Source organism: Cyclopterus lumpus, chromosome 5, assembly GCF_009769545.1.
Source record: "Cyclopterus lumpus isolate fCycLum1 chromosome 5, fCycLum1.pri, whole genome shotgun sequence".
In the NCBI taxonomy this organism is placed as follows: Eukaryota; Metazoa; Chordata; class Actinopteri; order Perciformes; family Cyclopteridae; genus Cyclopterus; species Cyclopterus lumpus.
The window spans coordinates 8350299-8372950 of NC_046970.1; the positions used below are offsets into that span (position 1 = coordinate 8350299).

General features: G+C 43.8%; 1 protein-coding gene and 1 long non-coding RNA gene across 2 annotated transcripts; one reads left to right on the top strand and one right to left on the bottom strand.

Annotated features, from left to right (window-relative positions):
• Positions 1-169: 169 nt before the first annotated feature.
• On the bottom strand, positions 170-20642 carry LOC117731501 (constitutive coactivator of PPAR-gamma-like protein 1 homolog). The gene is given in 18 exon segments (XM_034533902.1): positions 170-1553; positions 2308-2352; positions 2354-2402; positions 2502-2640; positions 2721-2901; positions 6643-6852; positions 8062-8176; positions 8313-8562; positions 8910-9081; positions 9267-9488; positions 9569-9662; positions 11058-11257; positions 11346-11437; positions 12583-12673; positions 15108-15236; positions 18189-18271; positions 18365-18611; positions 19828-20642. Coding segments are annotated over 18 exon segments (3135 nt in total). The 5' UTR covers positions 20302-20642; the 3' UTR covers positions 170-1211.
• LOC117731503 lies at positions 20584-22312 on the top strand. The gene is made up of 2 exons (XR_004609536.1): positions 20584-21101; positions 21985-22312. It is a non-coding gene; the product is annotated as an uncharacterized LOC117731503 (long non-coding RNA).
• The last annotated feature ends 340 nt before the right edge of the window (positions 22313-22652 follow it).

Below are 22652 nucleotides of genomic sequence, written 5' to 3' on the forward strand. Positions count from 1 at the left end.
ATTTGGCCTGTTTTGCATTTGGAGCAGATTTACTAACTCTTAAAAAATGAATGCATCGACTTGAATATGCAGAGAGTGAAGTCAGCGAGCAGGGGGGAGGGGTTGAAATATTAATGCCTCCATGCTGTTACAGTGTGATGAGGGATAAATAAACAAAAGAGCAAACAACTTGTACTAAAAGAAATAGAGTTTTATTAAGCGTTGTAGCCTCCAAATACACCGAGCCACAATCCATCCATCAGTATTCAGTCGGACCCCGACCGCAGTTTATTCTATTCACGGTCCATGAGTTAGGAAGAAACTGATCGAATCACATAGAAGGTAACCTATTTAAAATCTGACGGGGGGCATTTCTCTGATCACTAATGAAAGATGCAACGCGTGAATCAAGAGTCAAAATTCTAAACAATGATTTTGGTGCAGAAGGAGTACAAGTGTGACAACAGCACTGAAGTCAATCTCTATCGATTACTGGTTTGATGGCTAGGTTCTTAATCAGAAGCTCGAGCGAGATGCTTCCAACTACAAAAAGAGGTGATCAAAAGATTTTTAATGCGATTCTTTTTTTTATATTTGACTAATGCAGAAAACAGGAACAGAGAACAACATTGTGTGAACGTGCTACTTCCAAGTGGGTAGATAACTTCAAGGTCAGAACAAATAAAGAAATTTTTTTGTGCGTGTTTTTTTTTTTTACCGTTTACATCGCCGATGTCAGCCACCCGTTAATTTGCGACTGGCGACACAGTGCCATGTGAAGACTTAGGAAAAAGGGACAACATGCATAATAACTACACATCTCTGGCACTGTGGACCATGCAGTACTTTGTGATACTCAAAGGAACCAAGTTGACGGTCAGAGTTTATTTTTTGCGTCTGATTTTTTGGGGTCGGAGCTCATCCGAGCTACTGCACCGAATCATTTCGATTGGACCCGAACACAACACATAACTGATACTACGGTTACGTGGTTTAGCATCAGTGATATTCTAGTGATAAGGAAAAGTATCATTCTCACAAACATGTAAAAATATCAGTGATGGAGTGAATTACTCCTTAAACTAGCAGTGCGTCGTGTATCTCTTGTTTTACTGACAATAACATCTTATTATCTGAAAGGAAAAAGGTACTTTGATTGTAGGAATTCGAAATTTCCAGATATCCTAACCCTGTTCCACCTCTCATCCTTCACCTTCTCTAGAAAAATAGGCTTACTCTTCTGTATTTAAGACGGCGGCCTCTAGACCTTCCTCTCCGCGGAGGCCGCCGCCGCCGCCACCTTTGTTTAGTGCATTTAAGTGAGGAGTAGAATGGCTCGTCTTGTAGTCATTGCTAAAGGCACTTTCAGGTTGGATGAGAGCCCCGCGTTCCTCTTCCTGTCCGTTTAGCTGGTCTGGCTCTTCGTTGTCCTCCACGCCGTTCTCTGTGGTCAAGCCGCAGCACGGTGCCGGGGAGGATTTCCTCTCCTCTGGCCCGGGCATTTTCGTCTCCTTCGCAGCATCGTGGTTGGTCGTCAGAAGCGGCTTATGAGGCGGCTTATGAGCAGGCTTACTCTGTGCGACAAAGAAGAAGAAAAAAAGAAGAAAAGTTTTTTTAACTGATGCCAAAGACGGTCGCTGCAACGGCGACTGCGAGGGTTCTTCTTTAAATCATGTGCACAAAATCGAGATGTGTGCTGAAAGTCCTGGTGAAAAACAAGAAGTTAGTGATGAGTGAAATGAAAGGGTGTGAAACAGAACAAAGGCCGGTGAGGGGCTGTTTAGTTCCCACGCGTCCAATGCTGAATGCTCGTTAACAATGGTTATGGATTCTGTCGATGCCCTGTGATTAAACAGTGAAAAGGGCAACAGCTGTTTTAAAAAAAATCTTTGTTAATTCAGTCCATGTTGAGGCATAACCACAACCGCTATAATTATCTCACAGTCCCAAAAAAAAAAGAAAAGGGTACGAGAGGCAATTTCCCCAGTTTTTAAGGAATTTACATTTCACATATCTCTGAATGATGATCCACTAAAGTGTACAATGCGAGATTAATAAATCTGTGTAGTCTTCGCTGCCGTCTTAAGTGAGAATAAACTCTTCTTTGTTTGCGAGGAAGAAAGGGGCTTAATTCAGTAGACCTGCATGAAGCTCAATCTGTCTTTGGATCAATGAATGACATGAAACAAGAAAAACTTTTTTTTTTTTTTTTAACCATGGAGCCATCTCTTTGCTTAGTGAACAAAAATCTACTCCAAAATGAAGCCAAGGCATCCAAAAAAGGGAAAAACGGACACTCCCAATCTGTGCGACTCATCCCTCACTCACCAGGTAAACTAGCTGACTCCTGAACACTCGCGTGTGGTACCTGCCCTCCCCTGACTGTCCGGATGACGGGCGTGGAGATCACCCCTCTGGGACGACTTGCAGAAGACAGAAACGGGTCCACCAGGTTAACAAAAGATATACATGAAGTACGTCTTGCCTTCTTTCTTTCTTTCTTTCTTTCTTTCTGCGCTTACCCTCTGTTTGGTCCACCGACAGACACCACCTGCACGGGGAAGCCTCCTCTTCTCGGGGGCGTCGAGTTCCATGCCCACTGGCCCACCACAGTGCCGGCTATCTCCAGCTTCCCACCCTGTGATGAGATGCCGTCGAGTCCTTGTAAGAGAGAGGAAGAACTAATTAATCTGAGCATGCGTTTCAGTTCTCACCGCCCTAGCTCACGGCACTGTACTCACTAGGCACCACCATGCCTCTCCCTTGAGGGGGCATCATAGGGGGCGGGGGGTAGAAGGAGCCCGCGAGGGGTAGAAAGGCATCCAGTGAGGTGGGAGATGGAGGGAACGGAGGAGGCCGACTGAAGTTGAGACCTTCCAGGATGCTCTGACGCATCTTCTCCACCTTGGCAGCCAGCTCCGCCTGACGGGAAACAGACCAACTCTTGGTAACCATCTCTACTATCAACATTCGGATGACTTTCGATCCCCAGAAATTACGACCAGGACAATAATTAAATCTTCTCTTCTAGTTTCCATGCTTACCCAAAATAAAACCTACTAGCCAAAAAACAAGTCTGACAAATTTAGACCAAAACAATAGACACTAATTAATAGCACTATACGTAATAGGAGAACATTTATTTTTGATTTTGGGGTGTCCCTTTAAGTATCTTCCTTATTTATAATAATGCCTCTCTCTCGCCGTGTGTAATGCAGAGCACGTTTAGTAATGATTTTGGGATTGAAGCTGCATGTTGGGGACTCATCCCGGTCTAATACACAGTTTACGGCTGCGTATTGCCATGGCAACCTACATCAACAAGGCTTTGTTGTTGCCGCCTTATTGAAACGTTCGTACTTACTTGGAGTCCGGATGTCTGTGACAAATATTCATCATTGTTGGATGTTTTTTGTATTCCTACATATGGATGTGGAAGGATTGCACTCCTAACTCAAGTCTGCTGGAACTTTAACCCTTAGAGAACCACACTAACATCACTTAACTTGAGACAGAGGATCTTGAGGGCGAGATAGCCGGTCAACAGTAGATGCCATTCTGAAGTGGTGTAAAAACATCTGAAAGCTGGGAACTCTAATTTGAGATGCAGCTCAAAACTGTGTGTCAAGTTATTTTAGTTATAACATAAACAACATAAATCATTTAATTAAATGGGTAACGTGTAAAAGGGCTTACATTATTTTGATTGGAGTATATGATGCAATCCCTATGCTCACTTATGTCTCATGGTGTTGCAGCAAATTTGTGGTTGATACCATTTGTTACACATATTTGGAGCCAATTGAGAATTGATAGAAATTGTCCAAAATCCCTTGAATCCCACATTAAGACAGACAGACCTCGAGGAATGCCAGAGAAAAATCCACACTGAGATTTTTGTCTAAAACCTTAATATGCAGAGATTTCTGTTCTGGAAACTGCTCAGAACCCTGTTATTGTCAATATACATATGAAAGCCATACATTCCCTGAATGGTCTAGTTTGTTGTTACATTACATTGCATGTCATTTAGCTGACGCTTTTATCCAAAGCGACTTACAATAAGTGCATTAAACCATGAGTTCAAACTCAGAACAACAAGAATCAAGCAAGTACAATTTCTTCAATAACGTTAAACTACAAAGTGCTATCGGTAAGGGACATTTAAGTGCTACTAGAGTGCTACTACGGCTCTACCTTCCCTATTCAAGGTATAGTCGAAAAAGATGTGTTTTTTAGTTTGCGACGGAAGATGTAGAGACTTTCTGCTGTCCTGATGTCAATGGGGAGCTCGTTCCACCAATGAGGAGCCAGCACAGCAAACAGTCGTGACTTTGTTGAGTGTTTAGCTCGAAGTGAAGGAGCTACAAGCCGATTGGCAGAAGCCGAGCGAAGTGAACGGTTTGACCATGTCCTGGATGTAGACCGGACCCGATCTGTTCGCAAGTACCAATGTTTTGAAGCAGATGCGGGTGGCCACCGGTAACCAGTGAAGGTCGTGGAGGAGCGGAGTAGTGTTGGTAAAATACTTGTTGTAAAGTTTCATAAGTGATTCTCTGAGAGGTCACAACAGGTCCTATGTACAGGACGTTCATTTTCTCACTACAAAGAAATGGCTACTTTGAGGACTGATGTCATCACACCTGAATACAACTGAGCTCATTGGAGTCTCAGCGTTCCAGTCCGTTTAGGGACCCCAATATGGAGAAATATTTAAATACACAATTTTTGGAAAAGGCAGAAATAACATTTATACTGCTTACAAGAAAATTGCTTGTTTTTGCCTCTAATGTCTCTCGATTACCATAAAGTGGGCGTGTCTGTAGAGGGGAGAGTTGTCTGTACTATAAAACCCATTTTCATTCGCAGATGTTGAAGTGAGATGTCAAGGGATTCCGTCAGAAATCGCCACGCCAGTTGTCCCTCCCCAAAATGTAGCCTAACTTTGTTGCCTCATTCCGACATAGCAGGACATGGTGGGTACCGATGGATTCATCAGGTTGTCTAGTTTCATACGATAATTATACCTCCAGTTCGCTACAGCCTCTAAAAGACCGGGATCATCGGCGATGCTCTGAGGGTTAACAGGCTGCTGGGTGTTTCACTGCCAGAGAGGCCTGATGTTACAGAACAATAATAGTTGTTTGATCAAATCATTATGGAAGTAAGCCATTATTTATCCTGTGATTCAGGTGTAAAGATGAATCATGAGCTCGCCGATGACTGGAGGGCAGCACAAAGAGTTTATGAAAAATATTGTCCATCCGGTGCTTCTCACCAAAGCTCACAGCGTGTGTGTCAATGAGGGATAACAAATGCGTTGAATGCATAAAACGTTTGTCACACTGGCTGTTTGAATAGGGCCCTGCATTATTCAGCACCATCGGCTGGCAGACTTCAGCCTTGCTGCCATCACATTTCCAAACTAAAAGAAAACCACTCGTATTTTCTTTTTTCACATTTTGACTCTTCGGGAAGATGAAGCAAAAATACGAGTTGTTTTCTTGTTTCTGCCACTTTGGATTTAATCCAACAAACGAAGTATCAAAAAGTATCTGCCGAGGGCTGAAGACAAAAGACATGCAGATTATAAGATAACTGATATTTTGACAGGCTTGCAGAGTTTCAGCAGTTTGGTCAAATTCTTGCCCAGTTGTCAGTGTTAGTAGAACTGATGACTGAAAATGTAGGTTGTGTAGAAGTGAAAGCCTCTATTTGTTTGGAGTATGTGGCTTTTACACATTTCAAATAGGAAATAAAATAATTGGAACAAACGTTCTCCAACAGTATAGAGCACAGACTCGGTTTTGTCTTTAAAAAGTGTGAATGTAACTCCTTGTGTTGGTGGCACCTGCTGCTTGACACCACCACAGATTCACAAATACATTACAATGCACACATAAATAAATTACGATTTATATAAATGTAAAAGAAAAATCACAAATATATTTCTGCATTTCTATGTGGATTCTTCTATTTGTTTGTGGATTTGTATGCATTTGTTTGTGGATTGCTCCACGTGTGTGTGTGTGGGATTTATGAGACTCCGCTGTCGTGGCTGGATTCGTAAATGCGTTTTTTTTCAACATAGACCTATCTGTAGCCAATCAGATGTCGCCCTCATTTTCAACCAATCACATGCGCGCATCTGCCCCCTCCCCTACACTCACCACAAGGCTGCTAGCGTTACAGTTGCACACAAAAAAACGCATTTGCGAATCCAGCCACGTATTTGTGATTTTTCTTTTACATTTATATAAAATCGTAATTTATTTATGTGTGCATTGTAATGTATTTGTGAATCGTTCTGCGTGCATTTGTGAGTCTAATTTATTTCTGACCCCATACAAAGATGTCTGTTTCTGATGGATAGTGCGAGCGTTAGCATGATCATCAATTGATCCTGACTTTGATGTAGAGCTTGATTAGTTTTCTGGCTGCTAGCAAAAAAGCTAGCAGTAGCAACAAGTTTAACCTTCGCAGCTTGGCTAATATCCAATGAAAGAAACAACCGCTAGAATCCCAATTTGGACGACAAACCCTGATCTCAGTGCTGTGATGAATAGAGTACAACAACGACCGACATTTACTGTGGCTCTGTAGACACGGTGCGATCACACCGAGGCCTTTGCCGTGGTTTGGTGTGGATGACCATGATGTTACCTGACCATCACAGAGGTCAATGAGCTGGCCCTTGTCCCGGGTGGCCCTGATGAGTTTACTCTGCAGCAGCTTGCCGTCAAAGTACATCCAAGGACAGCAATGCTCCCAGGGAATGGGCTGTCCGCACGCGTCGTTTGCAAACAGGGCCATGTCCACTCCGCTCATGAAAAGAGCGGCCAGCTGGATTCCTCGAGGGTCCAGGTTGTCGATCTGTAGAGGAGAAACATCCACACATGTTAACTTTCCAGATGACAAGAGGGGGGTGTGGGGGGGGCAGTATGTTTCTCGAACAGCCCAACCGAGCATTCACATGGACAAAGTGCAAAGCAAAGCACAGAGCAAGCGAAAGTAGCCCATTCACTCCCGGCTGCCAGAATACAGCAGTGCACAACCTCGACGCTCTGGCACAGCGTGGAGCAGCCAGGCCGACAGAGATGCACGCAGACAGACCACAGGGACCAAAGCGCACAGCTCATGTGGATGGTTTACATTAACAAGAGGGCCAAATAGTAAATGAGGTCTGGGACATGGAGTTGATAAAACCATCCACACGTGACACAAGAACCCCTCCGAGTCACGCAGAGCATCTCTTTAGCGCAAAAGCAACAACTTCGGGAACAACATGCTCGTACAAAACGGTGTTTTGCAGAGGAGGCTGTTTATGGTCTGCAGAATATGAGGAGTGTCCAGAGAAACAGAACAGCATGAGCTCCAACAGGAGTCTGATCGGAGGCTCAAAGGATCTGCTGCAAAACAGTGGATAAACACACTTCCTTTCTGATACCTTCTCCACAATACAAGCCTCTATTATATTTTGTAGGTATTTATATTCCTCCTGTCAGTATCGCCTCTAACACAGTTCTGCAAATTTAGTGATGAACAGATTTTCCTACTGATGCTTCACACGAAAAGTCCATTATTTTGTCATTCAAAAGCTTTTATTTTGAAGAAACACTAATCTGGAAATGTTGCGTTTTCATCAGCAGTCACTTAACGGGACTCGGACAGCTTTCTCAGCTGCACTCCAGCCTTGGGTTTCCTCCTCTCATCCCTTTGAGAGGAACTCCCATTTGTGGTGGGTGGTGGGTGGGAGGGGGGGGAGATAAAGACCCACGTTTGATGAATTGTCTGGATTGTTCCCACATGCTGTCCACACCCCACTGAGATCAGAACTGAGAGCAGCCAGGCCAGCTCGGCACGTGGTCTGGCTGATGGGATCATTCAGACTCGACAGTTAACGCTTCCTGGTACGATCGGATGACAAAAGACAAGAGTATCCGTGGCCCAACTGACGTTTAGAGCTGTTAAATACATGTAGACCAATTGGAAGCCGGCTTATTATGGACTATTAAGCACTTTCATCATGCCGCTGCTTGCGTTTCTCAGACACTCCCCATACAATGAACGCTACACAATCACCTTCAGTTCCTGCAGCTGGTCAGGCTCATAAAGTTTAGGAGAAAGTGCTTGGGCTAGGAAAGCATCAAGTTCGTTACGACGCAAAATTCTTACTCCTGGCCAATGTAACATAAACCTGAAGCAAAACACAGAAGGTTAACAGCGTTACAAATACCAAAGAACTGTCAGAAAGCCTTGCTCCCTTTCATTTTACTTCACACTGGACTCCACACCGTAAGAGTGAAATCTACGTACTTTGTCGGTCTACTCACCGCAGCACACAGCAGAGCACCAAGAGGGGCGTGGGGACGCAGGCGGGGTTCAGCATTGCCGGGGTGTCGGAGCGCATGCAGGCCAAGAACGCTCTCATCCTGCGGTTCTTGTCCTCCACAGCCTTCCCCAGCCACAGCTTCTTCAGGTTGGGACAGGTCCACTCCCTGAAGGACAGAGCCTCCACCAGCTCTGGAGTGTGGGGAGACTTGCCTTTGTAGGCGGCCCACTCTTTGACAATGACATGTGTATCTGGGGGGGTGATCAGGCACGGGTGCTTCATTATGGCAAAAATAATTAGCACTGTTATTTCAGACAATATAAAAATAAAAATCATTAAACTCTCTTACTTTTGAAACAGAGTGCATAATTTATTAAACTTCATTATTTATTCAAGAAAATCTATTTTTTAACAATTCTTTCTCAACCTTTAAATATAATTCAATACAAAAAAGCGAATAAATATAATAAATAAATAAATATATATATATATATATATATATATATATATATATATATATATTTATGAATATATAAAAACAAATGTATACATATAGATAAACATATTTTTTTTAAAGCTTTCTAACCGCGGTACTCACATTCGGGGAGGCAGTTCTTCCTCATGGCGAGCCTCTCGGCCTTCTTCCTGGCCTCAGCCAGGCTGAAAAGCACTCCGTAAACACACTGGCGGATAGGCCGAAACAGCTGCACTGCTGAAGGCAGGTCTTTGTTGGTTTCATCTTCGATGGTGACGGACAGCTTGATTTCTCCCTGCAGGGAAACACTGTTACCTAATTGCTGCACAATGCCACCAACAGATGTCAATGCTTTCTCTGGTTGTATGTTCTTTTAGTAAGTTGAATATGATAAAGACCATCGTTACAAATAAAAAGCTACGAGCAGCTTCAAACCCAAAACCCGAATCAGAATGAGAATACAGGAGTCCAACCCCTGACCTTAGTGAGAGTGTGGTAGATGTAGGGGTACATGAGGCCCTTCTGGTGTCTGTGCTGGGCCACCCGCAGGACCTCGGGGGCCACGGCGGGGAGGGCCGGGATGGTGACATCCATGTGGTTCCTGGTGGGCATGGAGAGCAGCGAGGGGATCTGAGCTCTAAAGTCACTGAGATCCTGGGCTTGTGACCCCGGGATCCCAGCCTGGGTCACACAGAGGTCGGCCTGAGGACAGACGGGACACAGCGCTTTCACCTCAGTTGCTTGGTCAGATTTCTAATCAGTGTTCCTGACGTTTCACTCACTTTTGTCCGTTTCCCTGGGTCGCCCATTGGCCTGTTTTCAGAATGTGGAGCACATCCGTTGTTCTCCCATCCTCCCTTATGGTCACTGACATGACTGAAGAAACCGCAAAAATAAATAAAAAGAAAGGAGCATTTAGAAGACGACACGTTTGAAAAGTAAAAACAAAACCTGGAGATGTGGAGTTAGAAAGAAGTGAGTTTACCAGACCTCTGCTCATCTCTGCTACAGGCGACATTAGCTGCTACTTGCACAAAGGTGTGTTCAAAACCAACACAAATGATTGCATGATACAGGCTTACAAAATAAATGTACTTAAGGCATGTGGTATTTGTGGGGTAAGAGTACTCCCATTGGCTGTGAAAAAGAATATTTGTGACACTGGGTGAATTTCCACAACGCGTTTGGTCTGAACCAGACAGGTCCATTGCTATTTCTAGTTTTTGGAGTTTTTATATCATCATGTATCTTCCCAGTGCTGTTTATTATTTATTAAAATCCCAAGATTCACATTATGGTCAAAAATCAAAATTGGACTTTTCCTGATACCTTCTAAAAAAAACGATTTCCCACATGAACCGACGTAGGTTCCTGCATGATGACGCTGCTGCACATGATACATCCTCGATACATCCTTGCATTGTCGGTCAATACATCTGCACGCTCCCAGTTCGGAGAAGCAGACAGGAGTCGCGGCACCGAAGCTAATGAGTACCGCTGTGGACTCCACGTTAGTTTGGATACAAAAGTCACACAACAACCAACCTAAGCTGCCGTGTTCTGTGAGGTGAAATCCCTGTTTTGTCAAAGGAGTCTCGCTGGGTTGCTGGATCACTGGTTGGTTGAAGTAGCTTCTTTTGGGGTTTGTCTTTTCTTTGTTGGCAGTTATTTGTGATTAATTCTGTTTTCGTTTTATTTCTTTTCTAGTTGGTGGGACGCTGCCTTGGTCTTTTGTTTGTTCTTATTTTTCTTTAAGTTGATTGCGGTGCCTATCATGGCCCAACGTCTGTGAACTCCTCCTGCCCGCCTAACCAGCTGTCACGGGTTAAACAAAATATTCATACTGTCTTTACGGTGTTTGAACCGGGTCTCTGTGGCAACGGGGTGCTACAGTAAACATTCAAGATTTTTTATTTGATTAAGTTCCCTTTTATTGAAATGCCCTTAAGTGTATTTGAGTTCCCGCTGGTAAACACTTTTATTGTGAAAAGGTAAGAACGGCAAGAGTAGATCTGTCTGCTTTTGGCGAGAATGGAAGGAGTAATAGAGTCTGCCATCTTGGTTTGGATATTTTGTTGTCCATTCCACACAACGTGATACCGGTTGATGCCTTTAGTCGCCTTGTTTAAAATGACTTTTCGCCATGTTATATTGCTGTTCTGTGCTAAAGTACTCACAATAGAAAAGTCTAATTGACGTGGGAATAAATCACGCATTTGTTACGTGTGAAGAGTGTCAGTAACAGACAGGAAAGTGTTGCGTCTGACTCACTTGGCGGTTGTGCCCGAGCTCTCCGCGTTCTCTGAGGAGGAGGCGTTGAAGAGGGCGGCCTCCTTGTGGTCGTGGGGATCGATGGGCGACGCCCGCTCGTACAGCAACGCGTGCTTCCCTTCGCGAGGAACGCCGCCAATGCTGTTCCGCTGCGGCGGGCCTTTACCCGCGGGGTCCGGAGCCGGGTACGAGTGCTGCGCCTGGAACACGCCACGCATTGTCGTGAAGCCACAACCACCTGAAGAAGTTTAATCGTTGAGCTCAACAGTGCGTTTCACACAGACTTACCCCGGTTGGTTTAACGGGCAACGGCTCGTGTGGAATGTCGAGCACTTTTGGAAACGGCCCTGCAGCAGGCGCTCCCATTGGTTTTGGTCTGACTGTGAAACGGACACACAGAAAAAGTGTCAGCATGTTTGTTTCTGGGAGTTTGGGATGTTCAAAATGTGGGGGCTAATTCAAAAGGAACATTTTATTTTAAATACATACATTTTACACACAATATATTTTAAATAGCCCAATCAAAACTGTTTAGAATATCTGATAATGATATATTGCCCATTAATATGTTATTTTAACATAAAATGTAGTAAAACGATCTTGACAGGGATGAGTACTGAAACCTGGTAATAAACGGCCACCGGCTCTAAATGATGAAATGAGTACTGATAAGCTCCAACCTTATCTTTCGTTTACTTTTGTGTTTAATTATCATGTAGCAAGCATGGTCCTGTGCTCTCTTTTCTCTGTTTTTAGAAACTTCACTCAGAAATATAATTTTTTTGACATTTTTTACATTTGTTTGAGTGAGATATTAATGACTTAATTGAGCGACTTTGCTGCTGTAAACATGACTGCTGATGCTCTAGAATCCACAGTTGGTTACATTTAAAACATATGTACATTTTAATTTTAATATAATAATAAAAAACAGGAGTATTACTAACAGTAACCCGAGAAATACAATCTCAAGCTTTTAAAAATGGAAAGCACTTCAACTGTCTGCAGCAACAGTTAAATAAATAAAGATCTGAGTTGGAGTAAGAAAGCTATAAACTATTTAAGGACTAAGCGACATGACAAAACGATCTCACGGCGATTGTTTTGAGCAATATTTAAGTGTGAGGATTTCCTTATCTTCGGTATAATTATTCACTAAACACAAGCAATAACTAATTTTATAGTTTGACCAACACAACACTGGAATCAGTCAACATATGACATAATATCTTTGTGATGAAATGAGATGAACAACATGAATCTGTATTTAGCTGCTGAACTGTAAAAAACAGTCGAATGTGTGTACACACGTGATTAGATGAAATCTGCACTTCACTACAGCTCGATGTGGTCTTTGCGTTTGGCCATGACCTGCAGATGTTTCTGCTTCGGATCTCTCATTCATCTAACTCGTGTACTAGCCACGTCAACAAAGACCAAACCTGACGGCTCCTCTGTATATATACGAAATAAAAAACATCAGCCACAGGAGTCAAGGCCGTGAGGCAACATGAGGCAGACCCACCTAACTGTGGAGGGAGGTGGGGGGGGCTGCTGGCCACAGAGTAGTACCCCACTGCCTTCTTGAAGCGGAGGACTTTGTCATCGGTGCATGCCTAAAAGAAAATGACAGTCGATAAGACAAACACACATGGAGCAGCACCACAGAAGAAGAAACACATCTCAGTTAACGATTACTTAAAAAAGGTGTAATATGTGACCTCCTAATCCAAACAAGTAGGGGGCAGCGTTGCCCCTCAACGACTGTAGATGCAGTCCACATTCACAGTCATCAGTTATAAAAAAATAAATACAATTTAAAAAGCCAACTACTTTACTTTGACAATAACCGGAGGCTGTATGCTCCGGTTATATTCATACATAAAATATGTTTAATGGATTCAATCTAAAGTAAAAAAATAATACAATAACTCATATTGTCTACTTTGCCATAGAGCGATATGGACTACTGTAAATACAGCAAACTTTCTGTGTCTGCCGTCCGTTACACAGCTGAGTGCTCCACAATCCCTCGAGACAGCGCTACGTCCCCGTGCTCGCGTGCCGGACTGAGGACAGACTGGCCGCTGCAGGTACGAGTGGTATTCGCTGCTCGGCTCAGCAGGTGTTATTAAAGTTAACACTGTAATCTCTTCACATTCGGGGGACGTTTGCACACTTTTTGAATGTCTTCAACAGAAATTGTCATTCGCTCGCATGGCTTCTCCTACCACAGCTATGCTGACGACATCCAACTGATCCTCTCGTTTCCCCAATCTGAAACACGGGTAGCAGCACGAATCTCTGCCTGTCTGACCGACATCTCTCAGTGGATGTCCGCACACCACCTGAAAATTAACCCGGACAAGACTGAACTTCTCCTCCTTCCAGGAAAAGGCTCTCCCACCCACGACCTGACTATTAACATCAACAACTCAGTGCTGGTTCCGACTCCGACTGCCAGGAACCTCGGAGTGACACTCGACAGTCAACTCTCCCTGACTGCCAACATTGCCGCAATAACACGCTCCTGTAGGTACATGCTGTACAACATCAGGAGAATACGACCTCTTCTCACTCAGAAGGTGGCACAGGTTCTGGTCCAGGCTCTGGTCATCTCACGGCTGGACTATTGCAACTCCCTCCTGGCAGGTCTACCTGCTAATGCCATTCAACCTCTACAGCTCATCCAGAATGCAGCTGCTCGACTGGTCTTCAACCGACCGAAATTTACCCACACTACTCCGCTCCTCCGCGACCTTCACTGGTTACCGGTGGACGCCCGCATCCGCTTCAAAACATTGGTACTTGCGTACCGTGCTGCGAACAGATCGGGTCCAGTCTACATCCAGGACATGGTCAAACCGTACACCCCAGCCCGTTCACTTCGGCTTCTGCCAATCTGCTTGTAGCTCCTTCACTTCGAGCTAAATCACGACTGTTTGCTGTGCTGGCTCCTCATTGGTGGAACGAGCTTCCCATTGACATCAGGACAGCAGAAAGTCTCTACATCTTCCGGCGCAAACTAAAAACACATCTTTTCGACTATACCTTGAATAGGTAGCACTTAAATGCCGTAGTAGCACTTAAATGTCCCTTACCGATAGCACTTTAGTAGCACTTAAATGGCACTTACGGATAGTACTTTGTAGTTTAACTTTATTGAAGAAATTGTACTTGCTTGATTCTTGTTGTTCTGAGTTTGGACTCACCGAGTTTAATGCACTTATTGTAAGTCGCTTTGGATAAAAGCGTCAGCTAAATGACATGTAATTGTAATGTAAAAAATTCTGGCAACAACATCCACATTTAACAAATGGACAGAATTGCTATGTTCTGTTTCGATTCAGGTGCAACACCGATTACATTTACGGGACGTGTTGTCAAAACTGTTTTTAGGACGACACGCGACGAAAGAGCAAACAAATCTAACAATATTTTAGTGGTTAAAGAACAGAAAAATGAGAACAGGAAATGGTGACTGTGGTATAATGCATGACTATATCCTGAACAGTGGGATCGTTTTGTCCTCTTTTCAGAGCAGCACATTTCTCACTTCCACAATTCACTGAAATGACAGCGGGAGCAAAAATGATGCTACTAAAAAAGGAAATAGAAGAAAAAAAGGGAAGAAGGAAAACCTTCTATTGGTAGATTGTTGAAATTTATATTTCATCCCAAACAGTATATATTATGTAGGCCATACAACTGAGGCATGGCTCAGGACTCACACTTGAGTCCCATGAGCTTTGACGTACAAGTTCAAAGATTACTTTTTTCATATATATATATATAGTATATATATATATATATATATATATATATATATATATATAAATATAAAAAAATATTTGAATCCAGCCTTGTGTCTTCTTAATTTCTTTCCCATTATGTTACAATATTCTGCACGCTGTAACACTTTAAATCTTATGTTCAGAACGTTTCAGAGGATCCTGCTCAAAACAACCCGCTTGAACAAGTGTGTGATCATATCCATTCAGCCAAACGGCGAGCGCCCCGTCACCGTGACGCATCGCTCACGTTTCATACCTGGGAATGCTTAAAGATGTCCTTCGCAATGGCCTCCAGGTCGGTGACGTCCGGGATGTTGCGGACGTAGTCGACCACAGCCTTGATGACAACATCGCAGGGTGGGAGCACGAGCTGGTGGGCGCGCACCTGAGGAACGACTACAGGTCAACCACTCACGTCTTACAGGAAGAACGTCCACGTCACTTTATCCTATGAAGATATTTGAGTGAAATGGTCAGAATTTGCATATGAATTCTTGAGTTATCGCCCCAAACATATTTTGTTGGGTCAGTGACCGTTGACCACATTTGAATGAGTTCATCTTTCAGTGTAGGTTGACTTTTGCGCCAAATTTGAAGAAATTCCCTCCAGGCGTTCGGGGAGATATCATATTCATGAGATTGGGACGGACGGACGACCCCGAAAACATAATCAATCTCTAGTTTCAAGTCTCCTTCCATACAGCATGATGTTCATTAAGTAAATGATCCTGTAAAATGTCGTCATTATTTAACTTTGAAGAATGAATTGCCCTTACACACTGAAGGAGACGAATGGGTGCACAACTGTCCAGGCGACGGCAACTGCAGAATTAAACACTTTGTACGCCTTGAGAGATTTATTATAAGTATAAATATGCATTTATTTGGCTATCTTTTCAAATATATTTATACATATAATGGTTCTTTTTTTGTTTAGTCCAATGCTATTTTCAAGTTAATACGACGGTACTCGGTATTTGGGGGGGGAACTGCATGCTCCATTTAGAAAAAAAAAGAAGAATCTATTACTTTTTGAAAGATTGACCGAGTGCCACTGATGGGAGCCAAGAAAAGAGTAGAAATCCGTTGAGACACGCGAGTCGTCCATCAGCCCTGTCGAGCGTCATGCAGCAGTGGAACGTACCGGGTCAGTACGGTGGGTAGTTCAGCCTCAGTCAGGCTGCACATGTGAATCAGATGGCTTTCTGTTTAACACAGCCAGCTATTTCAAAGCTAACAGCTGGAGCATTTACATACTGCTCCCTAAAAATGTCTGGCACTGCTGTCATGCAACTGTTTAACTCAACCATTCACCAACCCATGACCATCCTATTTCTGTCTTGCATCGGCCATGCATGAACATTAAGCCAAACCACTCCGTCCTGCTGGCAGCTGGTGGTTAAGCCCACAGCGTTGTCCTTATTTACAGCGCAGCTCAAATTCAGTCACCTATTCCAGAAAGATCCTTCACACTTTCAGATTGATTTGTTTTCCAACTAGCAGAGGTGGGAACAAATCATTGTTTTGCAAGCCACAAAGTATGTCTCAAGTCTTTGCACTTAAGTCCCAAATGAAGTCCCAAGACCGAAAAGTCCCAAGTCGAGACAGACAAGTCCCAATCAAGTCCCAAAACATACAAGTTCAGAGTCAAGTCCCAAGTCGAGACAGACAAGTCCAATCAAGTCCCAAAACAGACAAGTTCAGAGTCAAGTCCCAAATAGAGATAGACAAGTCACAAATCAATTCCCAAAACAGACAAGTTCAGAGTCAAGTCCCAAGTCGAGACAGACCAAGTCCCAAAACAGACAAGTTCAGAGTCAAGTCCCATGTCGAGACAGACAAGTCCCAAATCAAGACAGGAAAGTCCTAAGTCACGACTGTTTTAGTTTCTAGAACTAAACAAGCCCTTTTGTGTCTTTGTCTGGAATTTTGGACCCACACGTTTTTGCACACTGAAATTTGTTTATATTGACAATGGCATATTTGTTGTACATGAATAAATTTATCTTTGGTAAATAAATTCCCACCCGGTTGCTCAGTAATAATAACATGAGTTCTTCATGCTGGTGTATATTTTGACAGATTTGAGTTTGCAGTCTTCCCATTGTCTTGTGAGCCTCTTGCAGCACAATTCTGTATTTGATTGGGTTTTCAGTATTTGCAGCTATGTGTTGTGAAATTGGTGAAAATAACTTCTGCATTTGCATGTGTTTTTTCTAACGTGTAGTGTGTTGAGCTCTCATGGGCCACCGTAGAAAACGCCTATAACCTATACTTTATTAAGGGTGCTCAATTTGAAATGTAGAGCCCATCTATTGCCTCCACACAGCTAGCAGCTGAGGGTGCTTAGAGCATTAACAATGCCAACAACGGCAACCGTGCTGACACTGATGGGGGAACCGGAGGGTGCCTGCGCAACAACGCCATGGGTCGGGACAGCTTCATCAGCTGTCATTTGGATGCAGATCAGAGCGGCGGACGTTAGCTTTAGCCAGTGGGGCACACTCACGTGCACTAACAGGCGCAACGATGTAAACAAAGCAGAGAGAAGCTCAGATGACAACACACACACACACACACACACACACACACACACACACAGAGGGAGCGTGACATCATTCTCTGCTCAGGTAGACATTACTATATCTTTACAAAGACAATTGTTGTGTGATGCTATATTAATTGTCTGAATATCTATATAAACCTTTATATAATGCAGTCAGAGGGCATCTTAAGGGAAGAGTATGAGAGTTTGGCGTTTTCACCGTGGCAATCTTGCTTGTTGGAAAACGCCAACTCAGTTTTTCTGCAACAGAAGTGACACGAGAGGGTGGAGCTAAGTACCACGGAAGATATTAATAAACAACCAAAGAAAGGTTACAATCGACTTTCATGAAGTGAAAACACACTGTGTTTAACAACAACAAACAAACTTATCAATCACGGTAAGCCCGCCCTAAAGCATACTCTGCTTTTTGGTCTATGTCACTCTAAATGGACCATCATTTACTAAATGAAAATGTTGCTGTATTGAAGAAGACTTGAAACTAGAGATTGAGACCATAAACTCATGTTTACAATATTTACTGAGGGAATAAATCAAGAGTAATTTTCTCATAGACGTCTAAACAATCAGAGGAGCTGCCCCCTGATAGCCAGTAGAGAGAATGCAGGTAAAGGCACTTCTGCATTGGCTTCACTTTTCAGAACCGGGAGGTTGCCGCCATACTGAAACACTGTCCCGCTGTTACTGTCAGTCACTTACAAAGCTTACAGTAACACACCAGATAACCAGTCCCGTGATGATGAGGAGAGGAACTCCCCTTTAAAGCTTTACCTTCAAAGATGCCAATGGATGCTCTGTACCGAGTAAGCTCCAGTGAAAGGCAGCCAAGTCTTCATCAGACAGTATGTGATTTCCTAGAAACACATGTGACAGAATAGTGGTGTTAGTCAGTCTCATTTTAAACTAGCACTTCCATTTGTATTCTGCCCTGCAGTGTCACAACCAACCTAAAAGCGATGCAAAAACGACAAAGCGATTTGGGTTGAGATCGAGCTGCCGGGCCACCTCGTGCATTAGGTACTGGCTGGTGGTGAGGCTCTTGCCGTTGCGGCTCAGCTTGAGTGCGTGGGCGCTGAAGTAGCATGGGATGTTGCACAGGGCGTAGTCCGAGTCGTAGGCCACCAGGCCGTGGAAGCCGCCCTCTCTGCACATGGCTATCACTTCTAAGTGGTGGTCCTCCACGCTCTGGACAACCTGAGGAGCGGACAGGACAAGAATTAAGTGTTAAGATTATTAAGCCTTAAAATAAAACCTAACACAGACATGGTGTATTAGCCACTTGAGAGAAGGCAACAGGAACCGGATCACAAAGCGGTTGCAGTTTGCTTTGAGCTGCTCTCAGTGAATAAGTCTGACACAGTTGATTGGATACCCAAAAGAAAGAGAGACGAATAATAAGCTGTATATGTAAAAGGTCACAGAGAGTATGTGACGAACTTGAGCTTAAAACAGCATAATATGAATACTGACAGCATAAATAGAACGTAACACATGACACGTAAAAACACTTCCGCAGTAACAGTCTCAGGCTTGTGTAGGTGTGCTACTTTTGTTTTTCATGGGAAATGCATGCGTTTGGTCAGCCGTGAGACCCCCCCCCCCCCCCCCCATGCCCCGTTTAATTCATTCCATCAATGCATTTGTCCCTTTTCTGATTCCTTAAAGTTTCCTTCAAGAATCCAGGGACGAGTAGTTGTTGTACAAACCGCCTCACTGTGGGTGAAGTACACCTTTAATAAAAAGGTCAGTATCGACCCTGTACCAATACGGTCAAACGGGAGCATCCCTGATCTCTTTACATACAAACTGTGTAAAGATGTGAACACGTCGTTGCCTAAATATGTGAGAACAGCTCTGTTTTACAGAAGTAATCAACTCAAAATATGAATTCCTGAATTTTTTGTTCCTGCATAGCTAACATTTATGGTCTGTGTATGTATATATATCTCAATTAATCTGACATTTTTTATATCGCATTACTCATTTCATTCTACTAGTAGAAAGATGACCATCACAATATTCTCACAGCTAAAATGAGACTTTCCAAAATAACTTGTTTTGTCCAACTAGCCCAAAAGGGGGAGAGGTACTTAGATGATCAGGTAGACTTGCTTTTCTTACTCCAGCTGAAGCTCTGAGACAGTTCAATGGTTTCCTGGCCTTTGATTGTTGCTCGAACCCCGTTACATCGTCACATGCATTCACAGAGATAAAGTCACTCCATGTGTTGCAAAGCGGGCCACTCACTTCCACTGCTAACGCTTTACACTGAGTCACATAGCCCTTCTATCGTGGGTCAAGTTGGCAGTGATGCAGCTAGCAGGCTAACCAGAAAGCCGGCTAACATCCACCAGCGGCGGTCCGGAGTGGCTCCGCTCAATAGGCGTCGCCAGGCCGAGTTATCACTTACGCCGACGCGGAACCTGAGGAGCGCCAGTCGGATGCAGTGGGCCATGCACACGGGAGGAAGGAACCAGACTTTGGGCGGCGGGGTGCCCTTGTTCTGGACGTGGCTGATGATCTGCTGGGCGGTCTGCCTCTCGTTCACCTGCCGCTTGACCCACTCGTGAAGGCGGCCTTTCTCCAGGGCGCCATTGAAGCACACCAGGAGCTCAATGTTGCCGTGGAAGCAGGCCTTGGAGAGGGCGGCCAGGTAGCCCAGCATGTGGTTCCACTGGCCCCCGCTCACCCAGTCGGTGTAGAAGCCCCCGTAGAGCCGGTGGAGGCAGTTCTCGGCGTCCACCAGCAGCCTCAACGGACTCTGAGGTGGTCTCTGCTGGCCGCCTCCAACAATACTCCCGCGGGCGAGCTTCTGGAGCTCCACCGGTACCACAGCGCTGGGGCAGTGCTTTTCAATGTACTCTTGCAGACCCTGGACCCCCATGCTGAGCGTCCCGTAGAGCAAACCGTCAACGCGAAATATCGGAGGAAATTAAACCGAAAGGGGTTGCAGTCAGTGTGCCGCTCTCTCCCCCCCGCCCCCGACAGTGACTGACAGCCGGCTTGTAGCTGCGAATATTGCAGGAGTTGAAACAATTTCGAAAGAAACTAAGTAAAGATGCTATTTAAGCGCCGTCATTTTTGTGGTGGTTTGTTGTTGTTGTTTGTTCATGGCTGATTGCTGCCATGTGTTGGTTCACGTAGCCATGGCAGAGGTGTCTGTCCGGAGAAAGAGTGGAACACATGACGACATGACGTACGGGCACGTACAGAGGCACACGAGGACAACGAGAGAGTTCACTGCTGCTTCCTTCAGCTTGCTTCCTGCTCTATTCACGCAGCACTGCTTTGTCAGTTGAGAGACAATAATAATTTTCTAGTAAAAATAATAATTGTCAATGGATATGACTTTGACGAAGAGAAAATTGTTAGTTTTTTTTGTTATTCGAACAACAACACAACGCAGACAACTTTAGCTAACTTTTCGTTTATTTATTTTAATTTTTAAACATTACACGTTGTTTTTGGTGAATGTACACCGTAGCAAGGAGCACAGACATAGTACACGGACAAGTACACGGCTAAAACAAATGGACGACATAAAGTAACATATAAATTATTCTGCAATCATTTTAATTTCTGATTAAAATATCAGAATAGCTTTGAATTTTAAATATAATGCTACACACACTATGACATAGCGTGTGTTGGAGGGACTCCATGTGTCTGCTGTTTTCATAGCAGGTAAGTTATGCAGGTAACAGGTGTTACGCTTTTTTAAAAGCCTTCATGGACCACTTGTTTTGACCCAAATCTTTTCCTGGAATTTCACCTTATCATGTATCAGTCCAGACATTTTTTGGTTTCATATTGTTTACAGATAGCTTTATAAATGTTTAAGTTATGAGAAGCAGACACCTGAATATAGTGATTATGGTGTAAAAATATGTCCATGTGATCGGTCATGAAGTAACGTACAAATGTCCTGTGTATATAATCAGAATAGCCTTGAGCCCAGAAAAAAATGGATGCCCATATCAAATCCTATCCACGCAGTACTGCTAGAGGGCAGCATATAGTAAGGCACTGCTTGTTTGTGGAGCTGTCAGTCAGGGGTTGACTTATTTTTTATTTTTGCAAACTGAAGCTGCATTTCTTTTTACTTTTAGTAGATAGTGCAGCAGCCATTACAAAGTAAACACAGTTGCATGCAGCATGCATCCAACTGGGACCAAATACTTCCTCATGACAGTGCATCTTGAACTTTGACCCTGTTGCTCATATATCCGTAGAGCAGATGATGGTGGGTCAGAGTAAAATAAATTACTGATCCCAGGACATCTTTTCAAGCACGGGGAGCTCAGGATTTCGGTAGAACCTAACATGCAGACATAAGATTTTCGCATCGTGGCCCAAAGACAACCATAATATAATCAGGGTTACAAGGATCACTGGTAAAACAAGAAAGAAATGTTTAAAGTTACTATGAGAACTTTTAACTGGTTGTGAACCAGTCTCACTGTAATCATAATCCTCTAAATGACCTTTATCAGTAAATGAGACCATCTGCAAGAAGATTGGCTAATTCTATATAATTATTCTTAATGCTTGTCATCGTTATGATTAGGCCGGTGGCAAAATCAGAGGACATCATGAAGGTTCACCAGCAACTCCTTCAGCAGGGGCCTTCAGCAGAGCACACCCAGAGCTTCTCTCTGCTCCGCCTGGACCCCGCTGGGAGCCAACTCCCACGCCACGCTGATGGAGACCCAGGGCGTACTGCTGAACCTGCTGGAGGGAAGGGAGGCACGGAAGAACCAGAACCAGGACTGATAGGGGCAGACTGTCAGACCCTGCTACAGTAAAATGAGAGGTTTTCCTTAATGGACTCTGGTGCTCTGTATCAATACTTCTTTGTCCACAGGGACCACAAAATAAACACAACATGAACATTCCTTTAAGCATCCTGAGGTCAGAGCATAGAACCATGAGATCAGAGAACCCTGAGGTCAGCATAGAAACTTGAGGTCAGAGCATAAAAAATTGAACTTTCATGCACTTTCATAAAGTTGAGGGACTCCCAAGAGACAGACTTTTGTAAAACAGACAAAATTAAAGCAGTGGAGACAAAGAAGATATCCTGACCTTTAGTCCATGGGTAAAGAGACAAAAATACTAGATCCTGCATTTCCCACAATGCAACTACCAGCATCTCCAAAAAACCTTCACTTCCTGGTGACCAACTGTGATGACATAATCAGATGACCTCAACAGTACTCACTGTGAGTAGTAAAC